Source organism: Trypanosoma rangeli, assembly GCF_003719475.1.
Source record: "Trypanosoma rangeli strain AM80 chromosome Unknown Tra_15.4_contig_00033, whole genome shotgun sequence".
Taxonomy (NCBI): domain Eukaryota; phylum Euglenozoa; class Kinetoplastea; order Trypanosomatida; family Trypanosomatidae; genus Trypanosoma; species Trypanosoma rangeli.
In genome coordinates, this window is record NW_021705778.1 from 60,682 (window position 1) to 84,482 (window position 23,801).

A 23,801-nucleotide genomic window follows, 5' to 3' on the forward strand; every position below is an offset into this window, starting at 1 on the left:
ACTGACTCCACCGTGCGCCGTCCCCCGCTGCCTCCCGCATCACCGTCAAGCATCCAACTTGGAACGGACAGTAAAAAAAGATGCGGCTTCGTCAGTAATGTGGGATGAGGGGTTCGGTACGCCGCCAACCTCCCACTCGACCCGGGCAGCAGCTGCAACGTAGACACCATGTTGTGAAACGTGGGCATGGATGTACATCGGGGAAGCTTTTCCCTCCTGCTGTTTAGCCTCCGTTGTTTTTGCAGTTAGCGCCTGAAGCGATGCATGGCAACTGATCTCCCCTCGGTCAATAGAAACGCCCAACACATTCTTCACGCTCCCGTGACTCGTGTGAGGCCCACTGGTCATGCAGGCCTTGAGAAAAAAATGCTGGTTACTTGGTTGCAGCTCGTTCAGGTAGATGGATGAGTGTCCCACAGGAATACGGCGTAGCAGCTGTCGCATCTGTCGTGGCATCTCAGCCAGCCCACGGTTGGCTCCCATTGCACTGCGGCACGGCAGTCACCCGCTAGTCGCACGGTTTGTACATGGTAATCAAAAGAAAAGGTAAGAAAAAAAACAGAAGAAAGAAAAAGTTGCCCTTCAAAAGTGCATACGTAACAGTATGTACGTATATATTCCCCCTTGTCCAAAAAGGCATGGCACACTGTAGTTGGAGATGCGCGTATAACTAGGCACACAGAGAGAAACACTTATTTGCATGTATGTACACACACATGCAGGGATAAGCGTGCACCGTGGCTAACGGGAAACGGCTCTCACACGTGGGATGCACCCCACGTGACCAGACGTCGCTCCCGCCCCCTCCCCGCCCAGAAACGGTCACTTAACAAGCGGAAGGAAAAAACGGGCCTTCAATCTTGTCAAGCTTAGACAATCAAAACAGTTTTTTTCTTTTATTTTGTTTTCTTAAATGAAGTGAAGATACAAAAGAAAGTATTCCCACAGCATCTATGCAGAGAGAAAGGGAAGGACATAAAGGAAAAAAGGAAGTTTTGCTGGAGGCGAAATCATCGCCGTGCAAATGTCAGCTCTTCAAACAGCTTCGTGGCCGCTTCGTTACCACGACCGGTGTCTTCCGCCTTGGAGGACACCGTAGGGGCCATGTTGCTTCTAGGATTCAGTCGCTGCATCAGCTGCACCGCCTGGTCTGTGGGCGACAGCAGCCTCCGCTTAGCGGCGGAGGACATTTTCTCCGCATGTGATGCGCTGGCAGTCGACGTCCCGCTGGTGGACGCCGGTTGTCTAAAAACGGGGCGAAATGAAAGTGGCATCGCCGTCCCCCGTTGCCGCTTCTCACCGGTGCCTGTCCGTAAGGAAGAACAGGACAATTCACCACCGCAGCTATGGCTACTCTCACCATCACTAGTATTCTTCACCCCTTCGTTGGCAAGCGGGGTGGGATTTTTTGCCCAATGCTTTCCCTGGAAGCAGAGCTCGAAGATGGAGTGCCGGCGTCCGCACTGCGGGTAACCAAACGGGCACCCACTTCCCCCGTGTCGACATTGGCTCTCTTTATGGTCCGATGCCGTTATTGCCCCGTGTGGAGGCTTCGGCACAGAGGGTGGAATAATAGGCGATAGTAATGCGTCTGGTGCCTCAGGCAGGCTGAAACTAGCTTGCTGCTGCTGCTGCTGCGTCACAAGCCCATCCTCCTGCGTCAGATTTGTCGACGGTTGGGAGACAGACTGCGGGGTGGCTCCCATCGCGTCTTTTACCACAAAACGAAGTGACGACATGCACCACTGGGAGCCTTCACTCACCTCCCCGTCGTTTCCGGCAGCTGCCGTAGTCATGGAGCTGTCAAAGGTGGCGGTGGTCTGTGTTGTCATGGTGGGGGTGTCCTCGCTCTCGTCACTTTCCCAATCCTCCACCTTCCAACGCCCTTGTGTGAAGTACTTGGAGCGTACCAACGTTGTGCTGCGGGTCGCTTGTTTACAGAATCCTGTGGCCTCGCAAACCTTCTGCAGCGGGGAGGAAAAAAACGTCGTGGTGGGAGAGGCCCGCTGCCCTGTTGCGTCAGCGCCCCCTTGTCTCAAGAGGATTGTCACACGCGGGGACTGCATGTCCTGAAACCCGCTATACGCCTTCAGCGAGGTTTGCCCTCCTCTCACGTGCCTCCAGTACTCTTGGACGCAGTACTGATAGCTGCCCCTGTACAACGCCTTTGTAACGGGATCGTAGAGGCATTCCGCACAGACCTTTTCGGCGACGTCTTTCTGTAGCGTCTTGCCGAGGAGATTTGTGTTGAGTGGAATCCCGCGTGGCAATGGGGTTAAGTGCATGACTTCCTTGCGAACAGGGTCAAATACAAAGTGGTGTGCAAAGCAGTAGAAGGCCTGTTGTAGCTTCTCCCCGTATTCGTCTAACTCCTCCTTGGAAAACCCAAACTTCACCTGCAGGGTGCTCATAATGCTTGGGACAGAGGTAGCCTGGGCCACCAGGCGAAAGGCCTTCTTCACCCCAATGTGCCGCAGACTCGGCAGGTAGTCGCACCCGCTAAGGATGCAGCCAACCAGGAAGGACTCATACGACAGCCCGTAAAAGCTAGGACACCGCGGCAGGTCCTGTGCAACGAGCACCTCACAGTTACCATGGCCATCCAGCTTGGCGATGAGACACGGGCAGTGGTACGCGATGAGGTCACTGTCCTCCGATATAACCGCCTGCACGTATCCCTCCTTACACAAGTACGCCAGCTGCGCATCCGCCTCATATGGGGCAACAATGCACTCCAGTCGTCGCTCCTGCAGCACCTGAATCACGGCGTGCGCCAGCTCCGTGGTGATGTCCACGCCCTTCTCCAACAACTGTGCCGCCTCCTGCCTCGCGCAGGGATTTGATGCTGAGCCATCCTTTATCAGCTGCACCGCCTCCGCCAGCCGCGCTGCCCTAAGCTGCTGTCGCTCCTCTTCTGTGCCCCGCTTCATGGGGATTGGAGCCCCATCAAAGACCAAAACTGGGTGGATGCCACACCGCAACATCAGCTCCACACGGCCCATCACAAACTGCAAAAATTTGTTGGTGAGCCGCACAGAAGCGACCGCATCCGCGGCGTCGGGTGTCGCTTCCACAGACTCAATGAATGCCTCTGCATCCGCGCTCGTGCCCAACTGAACGCTACCCAAAATGCCGCGGTGCAACCAAACGTACATGTCCACCGCCACACGCTGGCCGCGAAAGTTCGACAGGTGGGATTGGCGGCATACGGGTCGCACCTCCGACCACAGCCCTTTAATCCCCATGACCGCCACAATCTCGCGCTCCGCTTCTCCCCACACACACACACACACACACCACCTGCCTCTCTTTATCTCTGCCAACTGTGAGTCGTTTTATATGAAAATTTGTGAGTATATCCTCCACCGCTCCCGTGGTCCTTATGCACCCCCTCCTTATTCCTCAGCCGCAGAGGTGAATGTGCCACTGCCACACACAAAGCGGGCGGTGATTCGTGGTAACTATCCCCCTAACCACGGCGTCCAACGCCACTGGCAAAAGGCTCTTTTCCCCTCGCTCCCCCGCACCAGGCAACGGCCTCCCTCCCCCCACAGGCAGCAAACAATCGCCCCACGCAACGAGGAGAGGGAAAAAAACAAAGAGTACCTCTCCTTCACCCAACAGCACTAAATCCCCAAAAAAAAAAAGGTAAAAGAAGAAAAAAAACAAAATAATAAACATCATAAGTGGCAATCCCACACACGCACACGCGCACGTGTCAGCAACGAAAAGAAGGGAAAACAATTAGTCGCAATAGCCGCAATGATGTCAGCTGCGGATAGTTGCACGGAGCATCCGACGTATGGAAATGTTCGTGCAGTCTCCCCCCTTGACAGCCAAGACGCTCATCTCTCGTAGAAAAACACTCCCCATCTACACACACACACACACATTTACATATTTATGTAAATGTTCTCAGCTTTTAGTTACTGTTTTGTGCCTCCCAGTCGAGGAGAATCATTGCCGTGTCCGTATCCTGCCTTCCGCACTGCTGCTAGTGTTCTTCGCATTACTCGTGTTATTATCCTTACTGTTACCGCTGCTGCCACCGCAGCTAGCGTGCCTTTTTCGCGTTGCCGTCGCACGCTGCTTCTCCTGCCGTGCCTGGCGACCTAACGCCTCACCATACCGCTGCAGCCCCAACTGAAACTTCGCAACCGCCTCGTCCAGTGACAACTTTAAAAAAACGTTACTGCCAGCGCGCAGGGCGGCGTGAAAGCCACGCTGCACCTCTACCGCACTCAGCGGTTCTACCACGACGTTGCTGCGCCCGCTCAGGTAGGCGTCCCCGGAAGCCGGCTTGTCGGCACCGTCACCCTCTTCCTCGTGGGGATGGGAAGAGGCGCATGACGCAGGACTGGTGGGGTCTCGCCCCAACGTCATCGCCGTCGCCGAGCCGCCACCAAAGTCAAAGAGAAACTGTTCGTCCTCCTGGAGGAGTAACGCCCCGCTCTTCCCAGCACGGCTTGCGGCACTCACGCCTCCGCCCGCCGCCATCTCCGCCGTCGTTGAAGCCTCCGTCATTTGTCAAATAACTGCCTCTGCCGTGTGTCGAAGTCCGCCAGCCGCCGCCAAGGCACGCGGTCCGAGTATTCCCTTCCGCCCGAACACCGACAAAACACAACACGCCAAAAAAAAAAGGAGAGAGTGGTGACAGAGGAAAAACGGAGGGAGAGAGAGAGTCGCCAGCAGGCAGCAAAGAAAGGAAGCCACCACACACACACACACACGCTTGCACTCCGCACAAAAGGACAAGGACAACGACGATGAAAAGCTCTCTGTTCTACGCATCGAAAAGCAACAAATAAGATATAAAGAAGCAGAGGAAGGAAACGATGATTGTAATAATAAACACCTGGGAGAGAAATCCAGCTGAAGCTTCCACGCGGTGCGGCAGCGTGCACCAGACAGATTCCTTGGACCTGCACCTCCACCACCGTCATCACCACCGAATCCGCACAGACTCAACACCTCCCATTTCTTCCCCCTCACCTCACCTCACCTCACCTCACTCAGTGTGACTGTATATGAGTGGAGGATATAATCGTCGAGCGACGAGCGTTGGGTACAGGCGCGGATAGAGGTGCGGTTTCAAGTAGATCCGCAAGAAACTTCCGCTCCGCGTGATGCATACGAAACTTTTGGGTGGCACCAATGACGAGTTTACGAATGCGTGGATCGGTAAACAGCTGTGGCTGGTGCTTCATCACCTGGTACAATTTTTTCTTTGCCCCCTCACAGTTTACTGGGTTGGAGAGGGCACACACCTGATCAAATACGCGTCGTGCTGACTGTGAGAGTGTAGCAGGGAACTTCATGGAAGCCATCAGTGGGGGCTCATTGTCATCGGTCCCTTCCGCAATATCCTGCTTGTGGATGAAGTAGAGTGCGGAGAGCTGCCCGTCACTCGTGGGACGTCCAATGGGAGTCCACTTCGACGGCTTGATGTGGGAGAAAGCCACAGAGTACGGCACACCGTCCGCGCTGGTGTAGGCGTTGCTCTCATTGAGTACATAGTGTGACATGCCGGAGAGCTGCTCAGCACACCGCTTGGAGCGGGCCAGTATACACTCCCCCACAATGCATATACTACGCACAGAAACAGTTGCCCCAAACACCATCAGAGCATTCAGGCGTTTATGCAACTCTGGTACGCTGCGCATCAACGCATAGCCCGTGTCACTGGAAGAGGCGTGGCAAACACATAAAATGGCATCCTTTAACTCTGCAACATCTCCCACAAGCGTGAGGAGGTACGAGCGTCCAGGTTTCTTATAACCCCGTGCGGCGGACAACAACCGCGCGCTACGGGAGCAGGGCAAGCGCCCTGCCCGCAACATGCGTAACTCACACGGCTCAGCAGACTGCGTAGCATCCGTTGTATCCATTTTTGCCCCCAATTGTCCCCAAAACGATGGATCCTCCTCATTAAGAGCTCGTTCCGCATCATCAATGTCGTCGTCGCTGCTTTCACTCCCCGCATCAACACCATCATCATACACAATATCAGGTGGAAGAATTTGATGCATAATACGTTGCACCGACCTCTTCCAAAGATTGCTGTGCTTAAACAGCGTACATCCCTCGTTCGATTTACACAGAACTGCAGCAAAATGGCTAGGGAAGAAGTCCGACCCCGAGTCATTGGGTGAACTGTACGTTGGAATACTTGCAGACAAAACGGCTGGTCGATACAAGATGTAATTTGGCTCTGAAAGTGTGCGATTGTGTTGCCACCAACGGCCTGCCATGCTGTGCGCAAAGTCCGCTGGCACCCCCACCGCCTCGCGAGCCTGCATACGCTCCACGAGGCGGACATGGTTGGCGGACTCAGACTCCTCCCAGCGACGCAGTTCCTCCTCCACCCAGCCGTAACACTGCAAAAAACGAAATCCTGAAGGTCTCCCCACAATACGGTACAAAAGCGTGTTTAGACCAAGCTGCTTGGAGTGTTGGCGAATAACCTCACTCTCCATCAGGACTGTGGGGGATAACGATATCAGATAATCCAACGCCTCGTCAGAGCAGAGGCAAATACTAAGCAACAGCTTGAAGGCACTTTCCACGACACTGTAGAAGTCATCATGGAGGGCCTGAACCAAGGTTTCTATCCCCCAACTCATGGAGGTGGAGAGATCGCGCCAGAGTGCCTTACGCAGTTGCATCGCCGCACAGAGGCGGACGGAGTTCGCATCATTGCAAAGAGCAGCGCGAAACACCTGGCGAATCTCCTCACATACGCCGTAGTTGGGTACCGCACCAATGTAAAGAAATTGTAACAGTAGCTGGCATACATCTCGCAAAGTGTCACCGGCTGCGGGTGCCACCGCCCGCTCCCCAGAGAGTTTGGAAAACATGTTGTTGATCATGCCAAACATGTTGTGCTCACGCATCGCCATCAATCCATTCGCCGCGAGCGAGTAGCGACCCACCATGCAAAGTACAGTTTGCCCCACCCGCGTGCCCAGTCGCTGCGGGTTTAGTACCTGTGGTGTGCCGTCAATCACCTCCTGCAGGTTGGCCACAATGGCCGGTGTAAAACCAAATTCGTCCAGCACCTCCGTTCCCACCCGGGTGGAGAGGAACAAATCCAGCAACGCCAACCCCAAGTTGCACACCTGTGGCGTGCACTCCTCCGCGCGCAGCGAAACAAATGTCCGCAAGTTGGACTGTAGCAGAGGCAGGTAAAACGCAAGAAGTCTATGAAAAAAACGTGTCTCTTTTAGAACCCACTGAAATCTAAACGGACTTCGCAGCGATCCATGAACCAGCAGAAGCAGCAAATCGTGATTCCACTCCAAAAAGCCACCTGCCTTATCCACACCTGTTTCCCGCAGCATCCCCGCAAAGCCGGTATCGTCCAGCTCCACGTCTCCCAACCAGTACGCTGAAATCGTTGTTGCCGATGGAATGCTTACACGTTCACCTGAAATTGCATTCGGGTCAGCCACCGTTGGAAGAAGTGCCGCGCCTTTCTTCATTTTGTGATCCTGAAAAAGACGTGTTGTGAGTCCGCTGTTAAACGACAAATCTCCTTGAAACACCAAACACCCCACGGCCTTATTCAAGGCCGTGTGCAGCCGCTTAACAGGACGCACCGGGAGCACCGTGTCCATAAGCATAAATATGTCCTGGAGCAGGGATGAGGCAGTAACTGCGAGAAGCCGACTTGGGGCCCCATCTCCAATCATCGACACCAACGCCAGCGGAAGGCCGTGGTGTGAGAGCATCAAAAGAACCCTCCCCAGCAGTGGATCGAGCACGTGGTACCCTATAGCCTTAGTTGTTGGCACAAAACCATCGAGCAGCTCACTTTGGTCCGTACACGTAACCTCGGAGGAGGTGTGGTTTATAATGCCGTCATTCAGTAACCGTGGGGAACGTGTCCCCTTGAAACTGGAGGCCGTGTCCGGAAACAATGTGCGGGACATCAAAGTCTCGTGATTTTTCTCCTCAACGCCTTGCCACGTCTTCATCAACGTCAGACCACGGTGCGGCGCCAGTTGGCAAAGCACTTTGTTGAACAACGTGAGCAACACCATTTTCCGGTCCAAGTCCCCTGGCAGGTGCAGTATATCAATGACAGCACGTAACCCCTTCGTCTCTGAGCACGTCCACAGAACCCCCACCCACGTTTGCAACACCATGGCAAGCACATCCTTAGCCCCATTCATCAGGTTCAAGTTAGTCTCCGTGCTGTTGTCTGCGGAGTACAAAAAGGGTGCGTAGAGAACGTCCAAGTCGTTGTAGTGAAGGTACTGCCGGGTCTCGGCGTGATCGAAAATGTCTAAAACGACATGCAGTACATTTTTAATCTCGTCTGCCGTAACAGCACCTTTTTGAATGCAGTATCTAAGTAGAATGATGTGCAGCGAGGCTGCCGTCGACATTGCCGGGAAGCAGCGAAGTAACTTAATGGCAATGCGGAGCGCCTGGCTTTTCCGCTTAGGCGTCAAGTTCGGCACGGAATCTTGCGGGTCCACCAAGGCGCCTACGCGGCAAATCCAGCAGTAAGGGACGTCTGGGTACGCCACGGGGTCACTCTCGTGCAGCTCAATCAGGCGCGCGCACATGTTAAGTGCGTACTCCAACTCGGTGGCAATCTCACGGTCAAAGCTCAAGCCAATGAGCCCACTCCCCTCGCCCGCCAGCAGAGTCCGCGTGAACATCACGCTCGCCGCACAAATACGAGCCAGTTGCAGCCCAAGCAAACGCATCACACGGCTGGAGGAGTCTAACGCACCCCTCACGAGTAAGGCCAGCTGCTCCGGCCGTTCAAACTCAAAATATGCCTCGTTGCGGACATACCACTTCTCACCAATGGCGCAGAGTTCATTCAACTTCTCAGCCCGCTCCGCCGCAGTCGCCTTGTCCCGTGTCTTGTTCATCAGCTCTTCAACGATGGTGCTAGTGATCCTCTGAAAGTGTTCCTGCGTGAGGCGGAGGTACTCACCCCAACCATCGGTGAGGCGCTGCAGCATCTCTGCAGCTTCTGCAGCCGCATCCGCAGCCGCCGTTGCGCTCTTCTCCCTCAGCTTCTCGCGTACCTTGTTGTACCTAGCACGTGCCTTGGAGAAGTCCTTCAGGTCAATGCTGAGGGACTTCAGCAACTCCACCGTCGCCGCACTCAGGCCCGCCGTCGCCATGGAACTATAAGACTATTGCTAACCAACACCTTACTCCCCAGTGTTCAACAAAGGCGTGCACGCTCCTGCATAGAGAGGGAAAAAAAAAAGAGAAAGAGGGAGGGAGGAAGATTGGTACAGTGTGTTGTGTATTGTACACACGCACGCCGGAAATGCAATTGCAGTGATAATTTTTTTTAAAAAAAAAGGAACACCAAAGATATCGTGCACTGCCAGAGTCAAACGCGGTTGCGGCGAGAGAAAAAGAACATTACGACAAGGCAAGTATTAGAGAGGGAGAGCGGGTGATTATAATGGCAGCAATACAAGTGTTTCTTGTTGATTTATATCTTTTTTTCATGAAATTGATCCCCTCCGCTGCGGAGGTTACATCGGTAGGACACCCCCGCCAGGGGGGGAGGGAGGGAGCGTTTGATAATTTCCTCATCTCCATCTTCCCAGCAGCCCTCTCCCGGACCGCACCTACTGCATAGTAAATGTGAACTCTCGCACCCTTCCCAGTGCAGGCGTATTCGCGCCCCGCCCCTGGGCGGATGCGTTTCCAAGCGTATTACTCCTCGTCGTAGGAAAAAAAGCTTGGTCCTGTGGTAGTGGCTTCAAATGCGACATCGTTGAAGAAGCAAATGACAACGAAAGGCTGCTCCCGTCAACGGCGAGACCCTCCGGGGAGGGTTGAAGATTCAGCGGCACCCCAAAGCGGCCACGGCGGAGCGTACCACCTCCCGGCGTGTTTCCAGGTGACACTGAGGCGTGAGGATGACTAAGCATAGGAGGCGCACTATGAACACTAAGACTGGAGTGGCTCACCATTCTATTTGAGGAGGCACACAACACGCTTGCGGAGCTCGCCAAAGAATTAGATAGACTGCTGCTGCTGCGCCACGCACGACGAGCGGTTCCCCGTTCTTGTCTCCTGCCTCTCCGCTCCCTAATTTTGACGGCGCTATCCCATGAGCGATGGGGCCTTGTCAAGTACTCCAGGCTGGCTTGCACAGGTGCGTCGTCAAAAATTGACGGCGGCAGTGCCTGTGGCTGCGGTAAAGGAACCGACTGAACACTGTTTCTAGAAGCGCTCGTCACGGAAGCAGTTTTAGATGCGGCCCCCGGCGTCATTGTTTCGGAAGTGCGAGGTGGCAATGGCAGTGGACGCGGCACCTTTTCTGTTTTCACCTCTGGCATGGCGGACTTGAGTGGCCGCAGGATCTTCCGCTGGATGGCACGCCCTTTGCGTCGTGCGTTCTCCTCCTCCTCCCGTGCGGGGGCCTCCACTGGGCGCGGCGAAGTGCTGCTGAACACCGATAAACGCCCTCCATCCTGCACAACCCCCACTGCCGCCGTCGTCGTCGTCCCTGCCGTAGTGTTTTTGCCTTTCAAAGATGTGGCGTCATGCGTCGTGGTCACGGATGTCCTTGGGGGGGGCAGTGGCATTCTCTGCAGCCGCTGCCCTTCGTGGCGTTTCTAAGCTTCTTCGGCAGAACGCAACAAAAAAAAAAAGAGGGCGCAAGAACACGACAAGAAGAGAAAAATACTTTTCCGTTAACGGTGGTGGTGGGGGGGGAGGGGGTTGCATAATCGCCCCCCATCGCGGCAGAGACAATGCAAGAAGAGCAAATAAAATATAAAATAAACGCTTCAGACGGCGCCATGACCGCCGCTGGAAATATCTACGCAAAGAGAGACTTAAACAGAAATGCACACACACACACACAGTGATATATATATATATATATCAACCAAAAACACAAAATACGTAGCAGCTTCTAGCGACGCCCCAACTGTCACTATAATTCTAAGGCGTGTGTATGGAAGTATTTAAAAGAGGCAGCACAGGCCAAGCTCCGTCGTCTTGAGTCCTACATCTCCGACACCTTCACAGGAGCGCTGCCCCCCCTTCTCATTATCATCTCCATCGTCACCGCATTTGACGCTAACTGTCCAGTTGCCGCCGGATCATCTCCAGTTCAACAGAATCCAGGGTGGTGTCATACGTGCGTCTACCGCCTGAGCCCCTCTGAAGGGTATCACCCCCCGAAACGGCGACTGCACCACCACCAATACCACCGCCGCTTCCGGCATGCGCATCGCGAGCTCGGAGAGTAGCCGTTGCAGCACGGGCTGTTTCAAGGGCCGTCGCTAAACCTGCCTCGGCGCCCTGCGTTTTGCTTGTGGCAAGTAATCGCACTTGCACAAATGCCCCTTGAACAGGGCATCCCTGCTGATCCATCAACGGCAACTCCAGTGAGACGTACTCCTCCGGCCGCTCGAGTGCCAGTCGCCACTCAGCCATGGCCATCGCCCAGTACGGGCCTTGACCCCGTCGTTCACTACCACACACCTCCAGGGAAAACGCGTCGAAGAAAAACAGCATGAAGGGCTCACGCGTCACCGCAAGCAACTCGCGCACAGAGTTGACCGGAAAGCAGGTTCCGCGGCTGCCGCCCTCTTGCAAATACTCGCACTCGTACCGCGGGGTTGGTGGGGCGGGAAGGTACACATCACGGCCAAGCGGAGTCAACGAGTAGTAGCACGAGAGACGCGGAACGGGAACCAGGCTAGACGGCAAATGCAGCTTACACACATCCACCATCAGCGAACGGATGGGAGCCGACGACGCAGAGGAGGACGAGACGCTGGCCATTGCGGCGGCACGTGGCACAAGCGTAAAACCAAAAGTTCGGTTGTGTGACTTCGACTCTAAAAGAGAAGTGGAGGAGGAGGAGGTCGTGGACACCGAACCAATGGCCTCCGAGTGGTGCCTCGTTGGCACCAACTGCATCCGCCCTTCGCCGCGTGACGTATTCGCCGTCACAGCCGTCGCCGCCGTCGCCGTCAGCTGCGGACGCCGCTCTTTACTCGCCTCGGCGGCCAACGCGCGGAAGGCGTCGCTAAACGGGGTTCGCACCGTCACCGTGAACTCCACCGAGGCGATGTGGTGACCGTTTGGAGTGTGCAGGGGAATATGCCCGCTGAGTGTGGGTCGCTGGGCATTGCGACACGTTTCAACCGACACAAGCGAGAACAAACTGACGGAGCCCTCCGCCAGCGTCGAGTACAAACGCTCCGCAAAAAGCGCGTCGTGTGCGTCGGTTTGTGTAGACGCGCGTTCTTCAATCTCATCCTGCGAGCGCACACGATGCAGCTGCACAAGCAGCTCGCGCGACTGCAGGTAGCGCTGCAACAGCGCGTCCATGGCGACGCAAAAGGAGACCGTTGTGTCAAGGAAGCCATTGAGCCCCGTCACAATGGGGGTCGTGATGGTTTCGTGCAGCAGAAAGTCCACGGAGCAGAAAATCGGTGGGAACGTGTCACGCAGGTTCACCCCCTCCGGCGTTTCGGTGGAAAGAATCTGCCCCAGAAAGAGCTCAAACACTGTCTCCCCAGGGCTAAGTTCACGCAGTGAGATGCTTGGAGACACGTCGTAGCCGCGCAGCGAGCGCACCTGGGCCTCCAGAAACGCCACGTGGTCAAGTTGTGTCTGCAAAAACTGCTGCGCGGCCTCCTCCCGCTGCTCCAACGCCTCCGCGGAGGCCTGCACCTCCTCCCGCTCCCGTCGCGCATGCATCTCCATTTTGGACAGCCGCTCCGCCTGCAACTCATTTGTGATGCGAAGCTGCTCCAGCTCTGCCAGCAACACCCCATTCGCCTCGTGGAGCTCGCGGAGCTGCTCCTCCATCGGTACGTCACACAACTCCACGGTAATTTCGCCTTCGTCTCCGTCAGTCTCCTCCGGCGGCACCGCGGCACCGTCACCACGGCGAGATCTTGTGTCTCGCTTCTGTCGGAAGAAGGCCCTGTAGTTTCCAAACGTGGAAAGGATTTCCGCCGGTGTCAAGTCACGTGTGTCGGCTCGGTGCGTTGGCCACACAATGTCCAGCTTCGCACGGCACAGCTTCAGGTCTTCCCATGCCTCCCGCAACGCCATAGAAGCCTCGTCACGGTCTCGCTTAGCCTCCTCGCACTCCTCACGACACTGAATGTGCGCCTGCGTGCGTTGCGCAATATCCTTGTAGAGCAGCTGCGACACCTCCTCCCAGTGGGCGGCGGATGTACGCCAATCGGCGATGTCCTGTCGCACCTCCTCCCGCGCCTGCCGCAAGGCACTCTCTGTAATGCCAACCAAACTCTCCATCAGCCGCACGTGCTCACGCTCAAGCGAGCCACGGCTCTCTACGGCCTCTGCTAATCGCGCCTCAACATCCTTCGCGTCCTCGGCACGCAAACTCGCCAATTGCGCCTCGCGCGTCATGGAAAGCAGCCTTTTGCGCTCATTAATCAGCTGCGTGTTGAGGCCGCGCAGCTCCACAAGAAGGTTTTCATTGTTTTGCTTCTGCGACGACAAGGCTGCCTCTGCTAGGGTAAGCTTCGACCGCAAACTCTGCACCTCCAACGTCTTCTCCTTGACCTCCGTGAGAAGGGTGCGAACGTCGCGCGTGAGCAGCTCGTTGCTGTCAGCCCCCACAACGAGGCGACTGCGCAACTCAGTGATCTGTGACTCCAGCGAAAAACGAATCCGCTCCTCCTCCATGGTATGATTCTTTAGGTTTCGCTCAAGGTCCACGACGGCCTGCTGTGAGACGGAAAGTTTCTGACCGGCCAGGTCACGCTCCCGCACGAGTTGGTGCATTTGCTGCGTCGCCTCCTCTAGCCGCTTCTGCGTTGTCGCCACCAGGCTGCGGCTGGAAGCCAATTCATGCTGCAGCGTCTTCACGACACCCACGGCATCATCAAGACGCTGGCGCAGCTCCTCGTTCGCGTGGTACAGAGCGTTGGCGGTGACGTAATTTTGAATGCTGTTTTCCATCCCCCACACCATCGACGGATCTGGTGGGGGGGCGGCCGACCATGCGCTCGTCAACTCTGCGGCAGCAGCGCCCGCGTCCGCCCTCCGTGCCGCTGCTGGGACGGGGAGAAAACTGACATTCCGCTCAGGCTGCCCCTCGTGTGTCGCGCCACGCACCGGTCCCCCTCCTCCTCCTCCTCCTCCTTCTCTGCTCGTGACTGATGTTCGCTCGTTCGCCTTCACCGATGCCGATGGCATCCCCACGTTGGAGGCTCGCCCACTCGCAAGAGGCGCCGTACGTGGGGGGTAGCCCCTAGTGAAGGACGGCGTGGCCGACTCACGCCGCAGTGACACTTTGAGCAGCTTGAGCTCCTCTTCCTTTTCGTTGAAATTCCGCTGCAGCTGGCGGTGTCGTTCCTCTAGGCTGTAGAAGGCATCCTGCCAGTCCTCCGTCTTTCGCCGGGCAGCGGCACGTTGGGCCATGACCGTCGCGGTGACTCCCTCTACAAGGCTCTCACCGCACTTCGCCGCCGGTCCCCCCCCCCCTGCACCCGCCCTCTTCTCTTCCCCCTCAGCCGCAAGTGAGAAGACCCTTCTCCTTTTTTTATTCTTAGCTCCGCACGAGAACACCGGCGAGTCCGCACCACCACAGTGAGCCGGCAGTCAAAGTGATGATTGTCGTTTTTTTCCTCTGTGTGTGTCGCAAGAGGCGACAAAAGACACGGAGGTGCTGAGAGAAAGGAGGAAACAGCGAGGGAGGAAAAGTGTGCCAGGCATTACCCACAGCCACTGGTAGCCGCAAGAGAGAGGTGTGTAGTAAAACGGCGAGACAGGCAGTATTCACGTACATCTGAAAAGCGGCACAGCCACACACACACACACACACACCGCAACAAAACAAACCCAAAAGTGCGCCGTGAAATAATCCGTCACCCTCGCAGGTGTGCCAATAAAGACAGCAGATGCGCATGCGTGTCTGTCGTTGTAGGTGGGTGCCTTAAGTGAAGGGAGGGGAGGGAGGGGAGGGAGGGAGGGGAGGGAGGGGTCGGCGTCATTTGCGTTAGTGGCTCTTCCCCAAGAGAGTACGCCCGACTGTGCATGTGGGGAAGCACAGAAGCGGTGCTTACTTGGGGGGAGGCGGGGGTGCATATTCTCCGCCGGCCCATGCTGCTATTCCACGTAAACTATCCTTCTTATTTCCCCATTTCGTCTATTTTTCCTTCTGTCAGCTACAGCGCCCAACAACAAAAACAAAAAAGGAGCCAAATAAGAAGGTGAAAAAAAAAGAATGGCAGCAATTCGGCCGCAGGCGAGAAAAAGAGAGAAAAAAGAAGAGTCTCTCTCTCTCTATCTATCTATCTCGCACAGAGGAGGGGATAAAAGTAACAACAAACTCAGTTAAAAGGCAAAAACAAACAAACAAAGGAACACGTTGTAAAGGCCGCAGAGCAGCGTCGTGTAAAACCGACGAGAGCGTGTTAAAGACTTCTGGTGTACTTGGCCTTCAGTGCGCCTCCCACGGGTGCCTTATCGCGGCCTTTGCGTAGTAGCTGCGATAGACGCCGCTTCGGTGGTAGTGGGCACACAACACCATTCCCATCGTTCTCGCCTTCATTGGCTGCCTCCGCCTGATGTCGCTTCTCTTGAGCCTTGCGCAGGAAGGAGTCCCACTTTCGGTAACGATTGTACTGCAGTTTTTGCTTGTACCGCGCCTCAACCGCCTCGTGGCGCAGCTTCTGCTGCAGCTCCGCCCGCAGCAATGTGTCCTGCAAGGGACCAGGCAAAAGTTGACGATCCACCGTCCACTTTTGTTGTGCCTCACGTGAAGGCAGCACCTTGAAGCGTCCGTCGCCAAGCTCCTGGTAGCGGCCCACGTCAGGGTCACCAAAGCGGCCGGTGGAGATGTCAAACTCCTCTTCACCAGCGAAGATGGCCCACGGCGGCAGCTCACCGCCGTCGTCCTGCACCAAGACATCCCCGCTCGCGGCGGTAGACGATTCTGACGGCAAGGACTGTGGACTGCCGCCACGCCCCTCCCCACCCACTCCGAGCACCCGCGAGGCGGCTGGCGGCGTCTCCTCCGGTGGACTAAATGACTTAGCCGAGGCTGCAAGTGTGGCCGCGTCTAGTAAGTTCCGTTCCCGCCGAAGTGTTTCTTCAGTGCGGCGCTCCTCCCGCAGCATCTCCCTTTGCATCTTTTTAAGGTGCAAATTGATTTCCTTGTGGTCCACCACTTGTAAGTTGTTTGTCCGCTGCGAAATGATGCGGAAGGCCTCGTAATTCTCCAAGGTTTTATGCATTCCCTCCTTCTCCCGCTGCTGGCGAAGAGCTGGAGTGGGCCGCACCACCACCTTCCCGTCCAACCGCTCCGGAAGAAACGTCGTGCAGTGCCACTGCACGGCCTCCAACAAGGAGAGTGGAAGGCGACGTTTCCATGTCAGGCTAAACTCATACGCATAGCGTCTCAGCAGACTCTCCGGTAGCTCGTCGAGATCTCCTGTCTCCCCCTTACTTCGAATAAGCTGCAGCTCGTCTGCAGAGAGACTAATGCGCTCCAGTCGCTCCATGCTACGCGGTGCAGGTGGGTCGGGTTGACGCCTCATTGGCTTACGCAAAATCCCCCACGGGGTATGCAGCACCTCCGGTGCCACTGTTTCCTTCTCGGCAGCGGTTAATGTACAATCAGCTGCAGAGAGCTTGAGATGCATGCTATGAGGCTCAACACCATTGGGGCCACTGTTCTCTCGGCGGAGCGCATGCATGTCGTTCTCCAAGATGTGTGCAACGGAGTGAAAGTAATGTTTTCGCCGCTCCAGCATGTCTCGAATACTCCGCTCAGGAACCGTGTCTACCACGCGGCGCACCAGTTCTTCTTTTGTACCGTGGCGCAGCTGTCGTTGTGCCGAGAGAAAAATTCGCAGCTCTTCCTCGTGAAGACGGTGAAGTTCTTCGCAAAGAAAGGCAATGTTATCACTCCCGTGTGCACGTCGTGTGTGGCTTCCCCGCTGCTCTTCCATCATCCGTGCCGTGCCCCACGCATCTGTGGGGTTTCGAATGTGCATAGTCGCAATGGGTTGCGGCTCTTCCTGCGCCCGCCCACCCCTCGCTGCCTCTCCTGCAGAGGCGCCGCTTGCCACCCCCTGCGCCCCTACGCCGCTTTTGAGTTCTTTTTCCCCCTCCATCGCTGGTGCCACCGTACTCGGCGTGTCCGAGATCGGTGGTGGTGGCGGCGGCGGTGGGGCGGGCAGCACGCCCCTCATGTAGTCCTCAAACTTCTGCACGCACATCCGGTCCTGCTCACGCCGGCTAGCTAACTCCGCCTCGGCCAGCTCCGTGGGAAACGACTCCAGCGACTCCTCGATTTTCAGCTGAAGGTCCTGCCGCAGACGCCGGCGTGACGGGGCGGTGGCGTCGTGCAGCGCGACGTACGTTTCCGGCAGCGGCCGCACACCCTGCTCCAGCATGCGGGAGAAAAGTTTGTACGCCTGCCACTCCAGCCGCGCCCGCCCCATCGTGGCGATGAGGGAGGTGTACATAAGTGCGTCTGGTTCAATGCCGCGTCGCACCATCACGTTCAGCTGCACCAGCGCGTCGCGGGCCATGTCGTACGCCTCGCCCTGAGAGGCGTCGGGTGAGAGCTCAAGAAACGGTTTCTCGTGAACGCAACGAAGCAACAAAAGCGGCGCCGCCAGACACGAAGCCGCCGCTCTTCGCGGTGCACCCGCCATCATACGCCGCCACATGACCGCCTCCGGCGCACGCTCAGATAAATGGTGAGAAACAAATAAAACAACTACCTCGGCGTCACTGCTCCCTCCGACTGTTGCCGTCGGCCACGTGTGTGTGTGTGTGTGTGTGTGTGTGTGCGTTTGCAGGGCGGCACGTGCAGCGCTGGGGTGTCCAAAACAAAACAAAATAAAGAAAAAAAAAGAGAAGCAGACATGTATTTCAATGAGTTGTGTGGAGTTGCCTTTTTGTTCTTTTTCCCTTTTATGTATAGTTAATTTCTTCTTTTTTTTTTCTTGTAGTGACCGCTTTGGGCATATCAGACTTCTCGTGTGAGCAACTCCTAGGACGAGACAACAAGCCCAAAATGCGTGGCAGGGACGCGCTGCAAGAATATATATTTATATAACGAAGAAAAATCTCCTCGCGTCGCCACAACTCCACAGTGCCACAACTACCAGCATTTCACCAGCAAATTATCGGCACTGCCATGGCCTCAAAGCAAAAGACTCTATGAGCACATGCGTGTTCCGGCCACGTGCATGCGTGTGTGTGGCCTCTCACCCCTCCCCCTCTAACCGTTTCAGACGTGATTCATTCAGGACACCTTTTATTCCCTCGTTTTTCTTTCCTTATTTTCGTTTCTTCTCCGTACCGGCCGCGTCGCTCGTCATGTGTCACCCGACTCCTCCACCAGCCGAGTCAATCGCCGGACTACAGGAGGCCTTTGAGTGGGTCGTCTAGGTACACCTGTCGCTCCTCCTTCCTAAGCCGCTCCCAGCGATCGCAGAGGAATGCCATGCGCTCCCGCAACCCCATCTGTCGCACAGACGGGTGCGCCTTTAATATTTCGTAGGCAAAGGACGCCACGGGGACTTCTCCTGTAACATCCCGCCGCTGCATGCGTTGGGCCACCTGAAGAACGTCTTCATCGCTACGTTGACTTCTGCGCCTGCGGGAGTCGGAAGCAGTAGCCCCGTAGGGAGGACGTGATGCCTCGCCTGCCGCCTCGTCGCCTAAGCGAGAACGCGTGGAATCACTGGCGTGAATAAGGCGTGTAGAATCCTCCTCCATCACATTTGTGCTCTGCGCCGTTGCCTTCGTTCTCCTCCCAGCGCTACTACTAGCAGCCTTGGCACTGACGGCAGCGGCAGCTGCGACAGTGGCCTTATTCCCTTTCCCAGCAGTCCGCAGAAATCCACTGCCGCAAAAAATGAGTGACACACGCAGCATGGCAGTAAGGCAACTTCAGAGGGGAGTGCTGCGTGCGCACGGATGTATGTATGTAGGTGTGTGTGTGTGTGTATATATATATATAATGACTCTTCTTGCCGTACTCCTCTCTTCACGTCCTTGTCCTAAAACGGTTGGGAGGACAAGGAAAGTCTAGAGGGGGCTATGTATGTGTGTGTCCTCCCTTTTGGCTTCACTGTTCCCTCCGCTGCCCCACCACCCCCCCACCGCGCACCGTCGAGGGAAGTCGTTCTTTACGCGAAGTAAATGAAGTGCCCCTCCTCGCCACTACGCACTGTGCCTCTCTACCCTCTGCGTGAATCGCGTTGCAGAAGCACCACTCCAACTAGAATAAGAAACAAGGCAACATCCACAAAAAAAAAAGACAAGAAGAAAAGGAGCAGAAAACAAAACAAAAAAATAGCTGAACAACACAATACAAACAAAGACGTGTTCGTGCGTGGCGACGTCAATGCTGGTCACCGCAGCGACATCTTCACCCCCTCCCCAGCCATGGGGTCATTGAGGCAGCAAGTAGAGACATATAGATATGTAGAGTTATGTGCGCACACCTTCTGCCATGCATGCATTTCATATGAAAGGCCTGTCAGGCGCGGCGCCCTTGGCCCACACCGCAGCCTGTCACATGCACGCACAGAAAAGTGCGTCCGACCGCCCCCTCCCTTTACGGCGTCCAGAAGACACACGCAGACACAGCACGCACGTAAAAATAAAATAATAAAAATTTTCTCTTACAATTCTTTTCCTCTTCTTCCTTCACTTGATGTGTTTGCCTGCTCGTTTTCTTTTCTGTTCTTTTCTCTCCCTAACCGCGTGGGATTATTTCGTTCCTCCAGCGTTGCTGTTTTTTGCTGCAACAAGCTGAGAGTAGGCGGTGGGTCGTTCCGCGGGTGCTTCTCCCGCCGGCACCCCCCACCCCCCACAGCCCGCGGCCGCACGCCCCACCAGCACGCGGCGGAGAGGGCAAAAAAAAAAAAAAAACAATATCTGCGCCCCTCTCCTCGCTGCCCCGCCCACAGGGAAACGCAAATAATAAAAAAAAAGAGAAGATGTGGGAAACAATGTTTACGGGCGGTCAAGCAAACGGTGACCGCAGCCACCACCCTCTCCACCTTTGCCTCCCCACTCACTCCGCGGCCGTGGCGTCGCCCTGGTCGTCGTCGTTGTTTGCCGCAGTCGGCGCGGGCTTCTCTTTTTCGTGGCGCAACTTCGTGCCGGACACAACGTCGTCCACGCGCAGAATCATGGAGGCGGCCTCAATGGCCGTCTTAAGCGCCTGCACCTTCACAGCGGCCGGCTCCATCACCTGCAGCACGCGGACGTCAACAATCTCGCCGGTGGTGCCGTCGACACCCCAGTACTCGCCGTCTGGCATGGCGTGGCGCGCCCGCAACTCCGTGACGGTGCGAATGACGTTTGCGCCGCAGTTGCTTGCCAAGATGCGCGGCACCACCTCAAGTGCCATCGCCACGGCCTGGTAGGCGGCCTGCTGGACACCTGTGATGCTCTTAGAGCGATTCATAAGATAGGAGGAGACGTGCATTTCCACCGCGGCAGCACCGTACACTACACGTGGGTCGAGAATAATATTCCGGGCCACGCACATAGCATCATGAAGGTTACGCTCCATCTCGTTCAGGACATCTTTACTGGCACCACGCAGCACCACGCTACACGCCGTACCGGTGTTGCAGCCTGTGATGTAGGTAAAGTACTCATCCCCTATCTTTTTGATCTCCATTAACCCTGCCTGTCCAATGTGGTGATTCCTGAGCTCTTCAATACGGCTAACGACGGTGGCCCCCGTCGCACGGGCAATGCGGTTGTTGTCCGTCTTGCGCAGGCGTCGAATGCAGGTAATGTTAGCTTTGTACAAAAAGTGTGCCGCAAGGTCCGATGCCCCCTTCTCCGTGATCACAACATCAGGCTTGAAGGAGATGATGACGTTGCAGAGCGAACGCACGTAGTCCTCCTCCTGCTTCAGCAGCGACTCCCAGTCTGTCGCTTGCGCAACCTCGACGTTGATGGCCGTCTCCGGCTTTTTGTACTCCAGGGGACAGTCAAGCAGAATGATGCGGGGGTTCTCAATGTAGCGGCGCATCTTGGCGTGGATGTGGTCCTTGTTGAACATCACACCATCCAGCACGACGCTGTCAAAGATGGAGCCGCCAGGGATCTTTTCTATTTTGGCGTAGCGCTTAATGTCGACCTCCTTCTTTCCTGTTTTTGGGTTCTCCACGACCACCCGCTGCGTCGCCGTCACGGCAATTTTGCACATGAGATCATCCTCGCGGGAGTTGAATTTAGTGCCCAGGCACGCCCGCACCACCCCTTCCAGCTGCCGCGAATCGTTCGGGTCGATGGTCGCGCCAACCGCCTCAATCGCCGCCAGCGCGTCCGTCAACGCAAGGGAAAAGCCCTTCACGATCTTCAACGGGTGGATGTTGCGTTCCAGCAGGGGCTGCGCCAGGCTCAGGATCTCGCCCGTGAGGACGATGACGGAGGTGGTGCCGTCGCCCACCTCCTCATCCTGAGTCCGCGCGAGCTCCAGCATGTGCTTCGCGGCGGGGTGCACCACATCAATCTCGCGCAGGATGCAGTTTCCGTCGTTGGTCAACACCGTGCCGCCCATTGGGTCAAGAATCATCTTGAGCATTGCGCACGGCCCAAGTGTGCTGCTGATGAGACTCGCCACCGTCTTCGCTGCCTCAATATTGTTCATCTGCGCCTTGCGACCGCTCTGACGCTCCGTCTTTTGGTTCAGCACAATCACTGGCTGCTGTTGTGGCCGCATCATCATTGTTTCCTTCCTTACCCTTTTTTAGTTGTTGTTGTTGTTTCCTCCTCTTTTTTTCTTCGCTTGTCTGTGTGTACGTGTGTAACTTAAACCGTCCACCTTCTTAGACCTCTTTGGCTGCTGTGGTTCTACTGCCGCTGCGCTACCTCTTTAGATTTGTGCTCACTTCTTCCCTGCACCCGCAGACACCAGCAACAAAACACGTAGCGCGGAGTGACGGGACAAAGTCGCACACACAACCACACAAAGCCCAGCATCAGTAGGGGTGAAAAGGTGACAGAAAAATAATAATAATAATAATAATAATGCACACGCAGCGGGGGCAGCAGAACTCACACACATACTCCGTCCCTTCCACTCACCAACGCCAACGCCAGACGCACCCAACTTTTCCCTCGGCGCGAGGCAACGTTGCCCCCGTCCTACCAGCAAAACCAAAATAATATTAAATACCTGCCGTCCTTCCAACACCGCGGCGGAAGCGTGTGAGCCCGCGCGCACACTCTGCACCCGGTGTCCCCGCCGCCGCCGCAACGATCCAAGCAATCACGGAGGAACCAACAAAACCCTCTCCATGCCCAAGGCAACCAAAAAACATATGCAAAACGAGCGCGGGCACACACATTCGCACGCCACGAAAAGGTCAGAAAGAAACCGGTGCAACAGCCACACTGGGCACGGCGCCGCAGTGCAACCCGCAGTGGGTCGCACGTTTGCTGTGCGGAACCAAAAAAAAAAACTTACAGGAGAACGGAAACACTTTCAACATAAAAAGATTCGGGTGGCCACACACACCGCGTGTATTCTGCCTCCGCAAATAACAAAACAAAAATATATATATTTGTTCCGTCCCAATTCGGTCTCCTCATGTCCACGCAGCGTTCATCGTTCATTGCGGGCACCTCAGCGTGTTGTCGTCCCGCCCGCCCTCGTCTCTTCCTCCGCACAGCGCACAGAAAGCCGCTGGTCCTGTGCGCGTGTGGGCGAGAGACTCCGACAGCCATAAATGGTGCCCGCCCCTCCCTGCGTAAAGTGATCAAAGCAACAAAACAAAAAAAGTATGAAGAAACGAAGAATTGCGCCCGGCGTTCCACCCAGCGGGGGAACCAGCCCATGACCGGGACGAAAAGCAAGATGATCCGAAATGGATCCATAATTAAGTTAGGGGCGCACATGTTTTCCCTCTGCGCGGCGCAGCCCACAGCGTCGCCAGTCAGCAAAGCGCGGAGAAGCCCCACATTACAAGCAGCAGAAGCAGCGGCAACAGCATTCCAGACAGATGCCCACGCACAGAACTGTCGCCGCCGCCAACCTCCTTTGACGCTGCTTCCACAACCCTGTTGGCATGTGGGACGGAGGCGTTGTTCGGGCCTGGCGCCGTCCCAACCTCTTTCCTCCTCATCAGTGCCGCAATCTCACTGCCGTTGAAGCAGCGATTGTACAACAAGACGTTCGTCACCGTCACGTGGCTCTCTGTGTCTTCCTCGGTGTCATCCCCGTAACCCTCAAAGTAGATGTTTGAGATCATTTCAGATGGCATTCCCAGCAGAGGCCGCCCAAGACCAACTCCAGAGGAATGTGGAGCTTCCAAAGGAGATACGCCTTGATCCCCCAAACTCCCCACAAGCTGCCCATCGACGTACGCCGAGCAGCCGTCTTTCTGCACCGTGAGCGCCACCCAGTACACCGTCCCCACCTCCCACGTAACCGCTGATGCATTCCCTTCCTCCCTGAGCATCGTCTTCCAGTGCTGATGCTCGTCGTGCCACAGCCCCAGACGATCTCCGGTGAGGCCCACCGTGTTCACGCCCAGCAACGAAGTGACGCCCGTTGGAACTTTGCTGATGGTCACCGTCGCCACAAGCGTCAGCTCCTCACCCACATAACTCCGCACTGGATTATCCTCCTGCCTGACCACTGGCCACACAATCCGTGTGCCGCGCCCTGCCAGCTGGAAGCCATTCTCAACCTTCGTCGTCGTCCCCGTAGACACCGTGGCACCCACCCCGAGGTACTCGTCATTCCAGTGAGTATCGCTGGCATTGTTAGACAAAAATCCAATCAGCCCGGCCGTTGGCAGAGGGCCAACGCAGCCAGC

At 56.1% G+C, this 23,801-nt stretch overlaps 10 protein-coding genes across 10 annotated transcripts, besides 17 other annotated features; all 10 read right to left on the bottom strand.

Moving 5' to 3' along the window:
* Positions 1-45: 45 nt before the first annotated feature.
* TraAM80_01634 (uncharacterized protein) lies at positions 46-483 on the bottom strand (the record flags this gene model as incomplete). Its single annotated transcript, XM_029378668.1, has 1 exon — positions 46-483. One exon carries the CDS (start codon positions 481-483, stop codon positions 46-48), a length of 438 nt encoding a protein of 145 aa, XP_029241470.1.
* Positions 484-1,010: 527 nt separating this feature from the next.
* On the bottom strand, positions 1,011-3,245 carry TraAM80_01635 (putative exonuclease; the record flags this gene model as incomplete). Its single annotated transcript, XM_029378669.1, has 1 exon — positions 1,011-3,245. One exon carries the CDS (start codon positions 3,243-3,245, stop codon positions 1,011-1,013), a length of 2,235 nt encoding a protein of 744 aa, XP_029241471.1.
* A 31-nt stretch (positions 3,246-3,276) lies between these two features.
* Positions 3,277-3,300: a microsatellite.
* Positions 3,301-3,636: 336 nt separating this feature from the next.
* Positions 3,637-3,678: a sequence feature (A-rich).
* A 197-nt stretch (positions 3,679-3,875) lies between these two features.
* Positions 3,876-3,892: a microsatellite.
* A 65-nt stretch (positions 3,893-3,957) lies between these two features.
* Positions 3,958-4,524, bottom strand: TraAM80_01636 (uncharacterized protein; the record flags this gene model as incomplete). Its single annotated transcript, XM_029378670.1, has 1 exon — positions 3,958-4,524. One exon carries the CDS (start codon positions 4,522-4,524, stop codon positions 3,958-3,960), a length of 567 nt encoding a protein of 188 aa, XP_029241472.1.
* Positions 4,525-4,710: 186 nt separating this feature from the next.
* Positions 4,711-4,730: a microsatellite.
* A 256-nt stretch (positions 4,731-4,986) lies between these two features.
* Positions 4,987-5,012: a microsatellite.
* TraAM80_01637 (uncharacterized protein) lies at positions 5,013-9,146 on the bottom strand (the record flags this gene model as incomplete). Its single annotated transcript, XM_029378671.1, has 1 exon — positions 5,013-9,146. One exon carries the CDS (start codon positions 9,144-9,146, stop codon positions 5,013-5,015), a length of 4,134 nt encoding a protein of 1,377 aa, XP_029241473.1.
* A 462-nt stretch (positions 9,147-9,608) lies between these two features.
* TraAM80_01638 (uncharacterized protein) lies at positions 9,609-10,574 on the bottom strand (the record flags this gene model as incomplete). Its single annotated transcript, XM_029378672.1, has 1 exon — positions 9,609-10,574. One exon carries the CDS (start codon positions 10,572-10,574, stop codon positions 9,609-9,611), a length of 966 nt encoding a protein of 321 aa, XP_029241474.1.
* Positions 10,575-10,858: 284 nt separating this feature from the next.
* Positions 10,859-10,876: a microsatellite.
* Positions 10,877-11,073: 197 nt separating this feature from the next.
* TraAM80_01639 (uncharacterized protein) lies at positions 11,074-14,409 on the bottom strand (the record flags this gene model as incomplete). Its single annotated transcript, XM_029378673.1, has 1 exon — positions 11,074-14,409. One exon carries the CDS (start codon positions 14,407-14,409, stop codon positions 11,074-11,076), a length of 3,336 nt encoding a protein of 1,111 aa, XP_029241475.1.
* A 378-nt stretch (positions 14,410-14,787) lies between these two features.
* Positions 14,788-14,832: a microsatellite.
* A 99-nt stretch (positions 14,833-14,931) lies between these two features.
* Positions 14,932-14,970: a microsatellite.
* Positions 14,971-15,262: 292 nt separating this feature from the next.
* Positions 15,263-15,288: a microsatellite.
* A 116-nt stretch (positions 15,289-15,404) lies between these two features.
* TraAM80_01640 (uncharacterized protein) lies at positions 15,405-17,657 on the bottom strand (the record flags this gene model as incomplete). The annotated part of the gene is made up of 1 exon (XM_029378674.1): positions 15,405-17,657. One exon carries the CDS (start codon positions 17,655-17,657, stop codon positions 15,405-15,407), a length of 2,253 nt encoding a protein of 750 aa, XP_029241476.1.
* Positions 17,658-17,763: 106 nt separating this feature from the next.
* Positions 17,764-17,792: a microsatellite.
* A 36-nt stretch (positions 17,793-17,828) lies between these two features.
* Positions 17,829-17,856: a sequence feature (A-rich).
* Positions 17,857-18,366: 510 nt separating this feature from the next.
* On the bottom strand, positions 18,367-18,885 carry TraAM80_01641 (uncharacterized protein; the record flags this gene model as incomplete). Its single annotated transcript, XM_029378675.1, has 1 exon — positions 18,367-18,885. One exon carries the CDS (start codon positions 18,883-18,885, stop codon positions 18,367-18,369), a length of 519 nt encoding a protein of 172 aa, XP_029241477.1.
* Positions 18,886-18,928: 43 nt separating this feature from the next.
* Positions 18,929-18,957: a microsatellite.
* Positions 18,958-19,257: 300 nt separating this feature from the next.
* Positions 19,258-19,332: a sequence feature (A-rich).
* Positions 19,333-19,630: 298 nt separating this feature from the next.
* Positions 19,631-19,707: a microsatellite.
* Positions 19,708-19,812: 105 nt separating this feature from the next.
* Positions 19,813-19,852: a microsatellite.
* Positions 19,853-19,871: 19 nt separating this feature from the next.
* Positions 19,872-19,890: a microsatellite.
* A 142-nt stretch (positions 19,891-20,032) lies between these two features.
* Positions 20,033-21,706, bottom strand: TraAM80_01642 (putative T-complex protein 1, gamma subunit; the record flags this gene model as incomplete). The annotated part of the gene is made up of 1 exon (XM_029378676.1): positions 20,033-21,706. One exon carries the CDS (start codon positions 21,704-21,706, stop codon positions 20,033-20,035), a length of 1,674 nt encoding a protein of 557 aa, XP_029241478.1.
* A 277-nt stretch (positions 21,707-21,983) lies between these two features.
* Positions 21,984-22,010: a microsatellite.
* Positions 22,011-22,916: 906 nt separating this feature from the next.
* On the bottom strand, positions 22,917-23,801 carry TraAM80_01643 (trans-sialidase; the record flags this gene model as incomplete). Its single annotated transcript, XM_029378677.1, has 1 exon — positions 22,917-23,801. A coding segment is annotated over one exon (885 nt), but the record flags the coding sequence as incomplete, so codon positions are not given.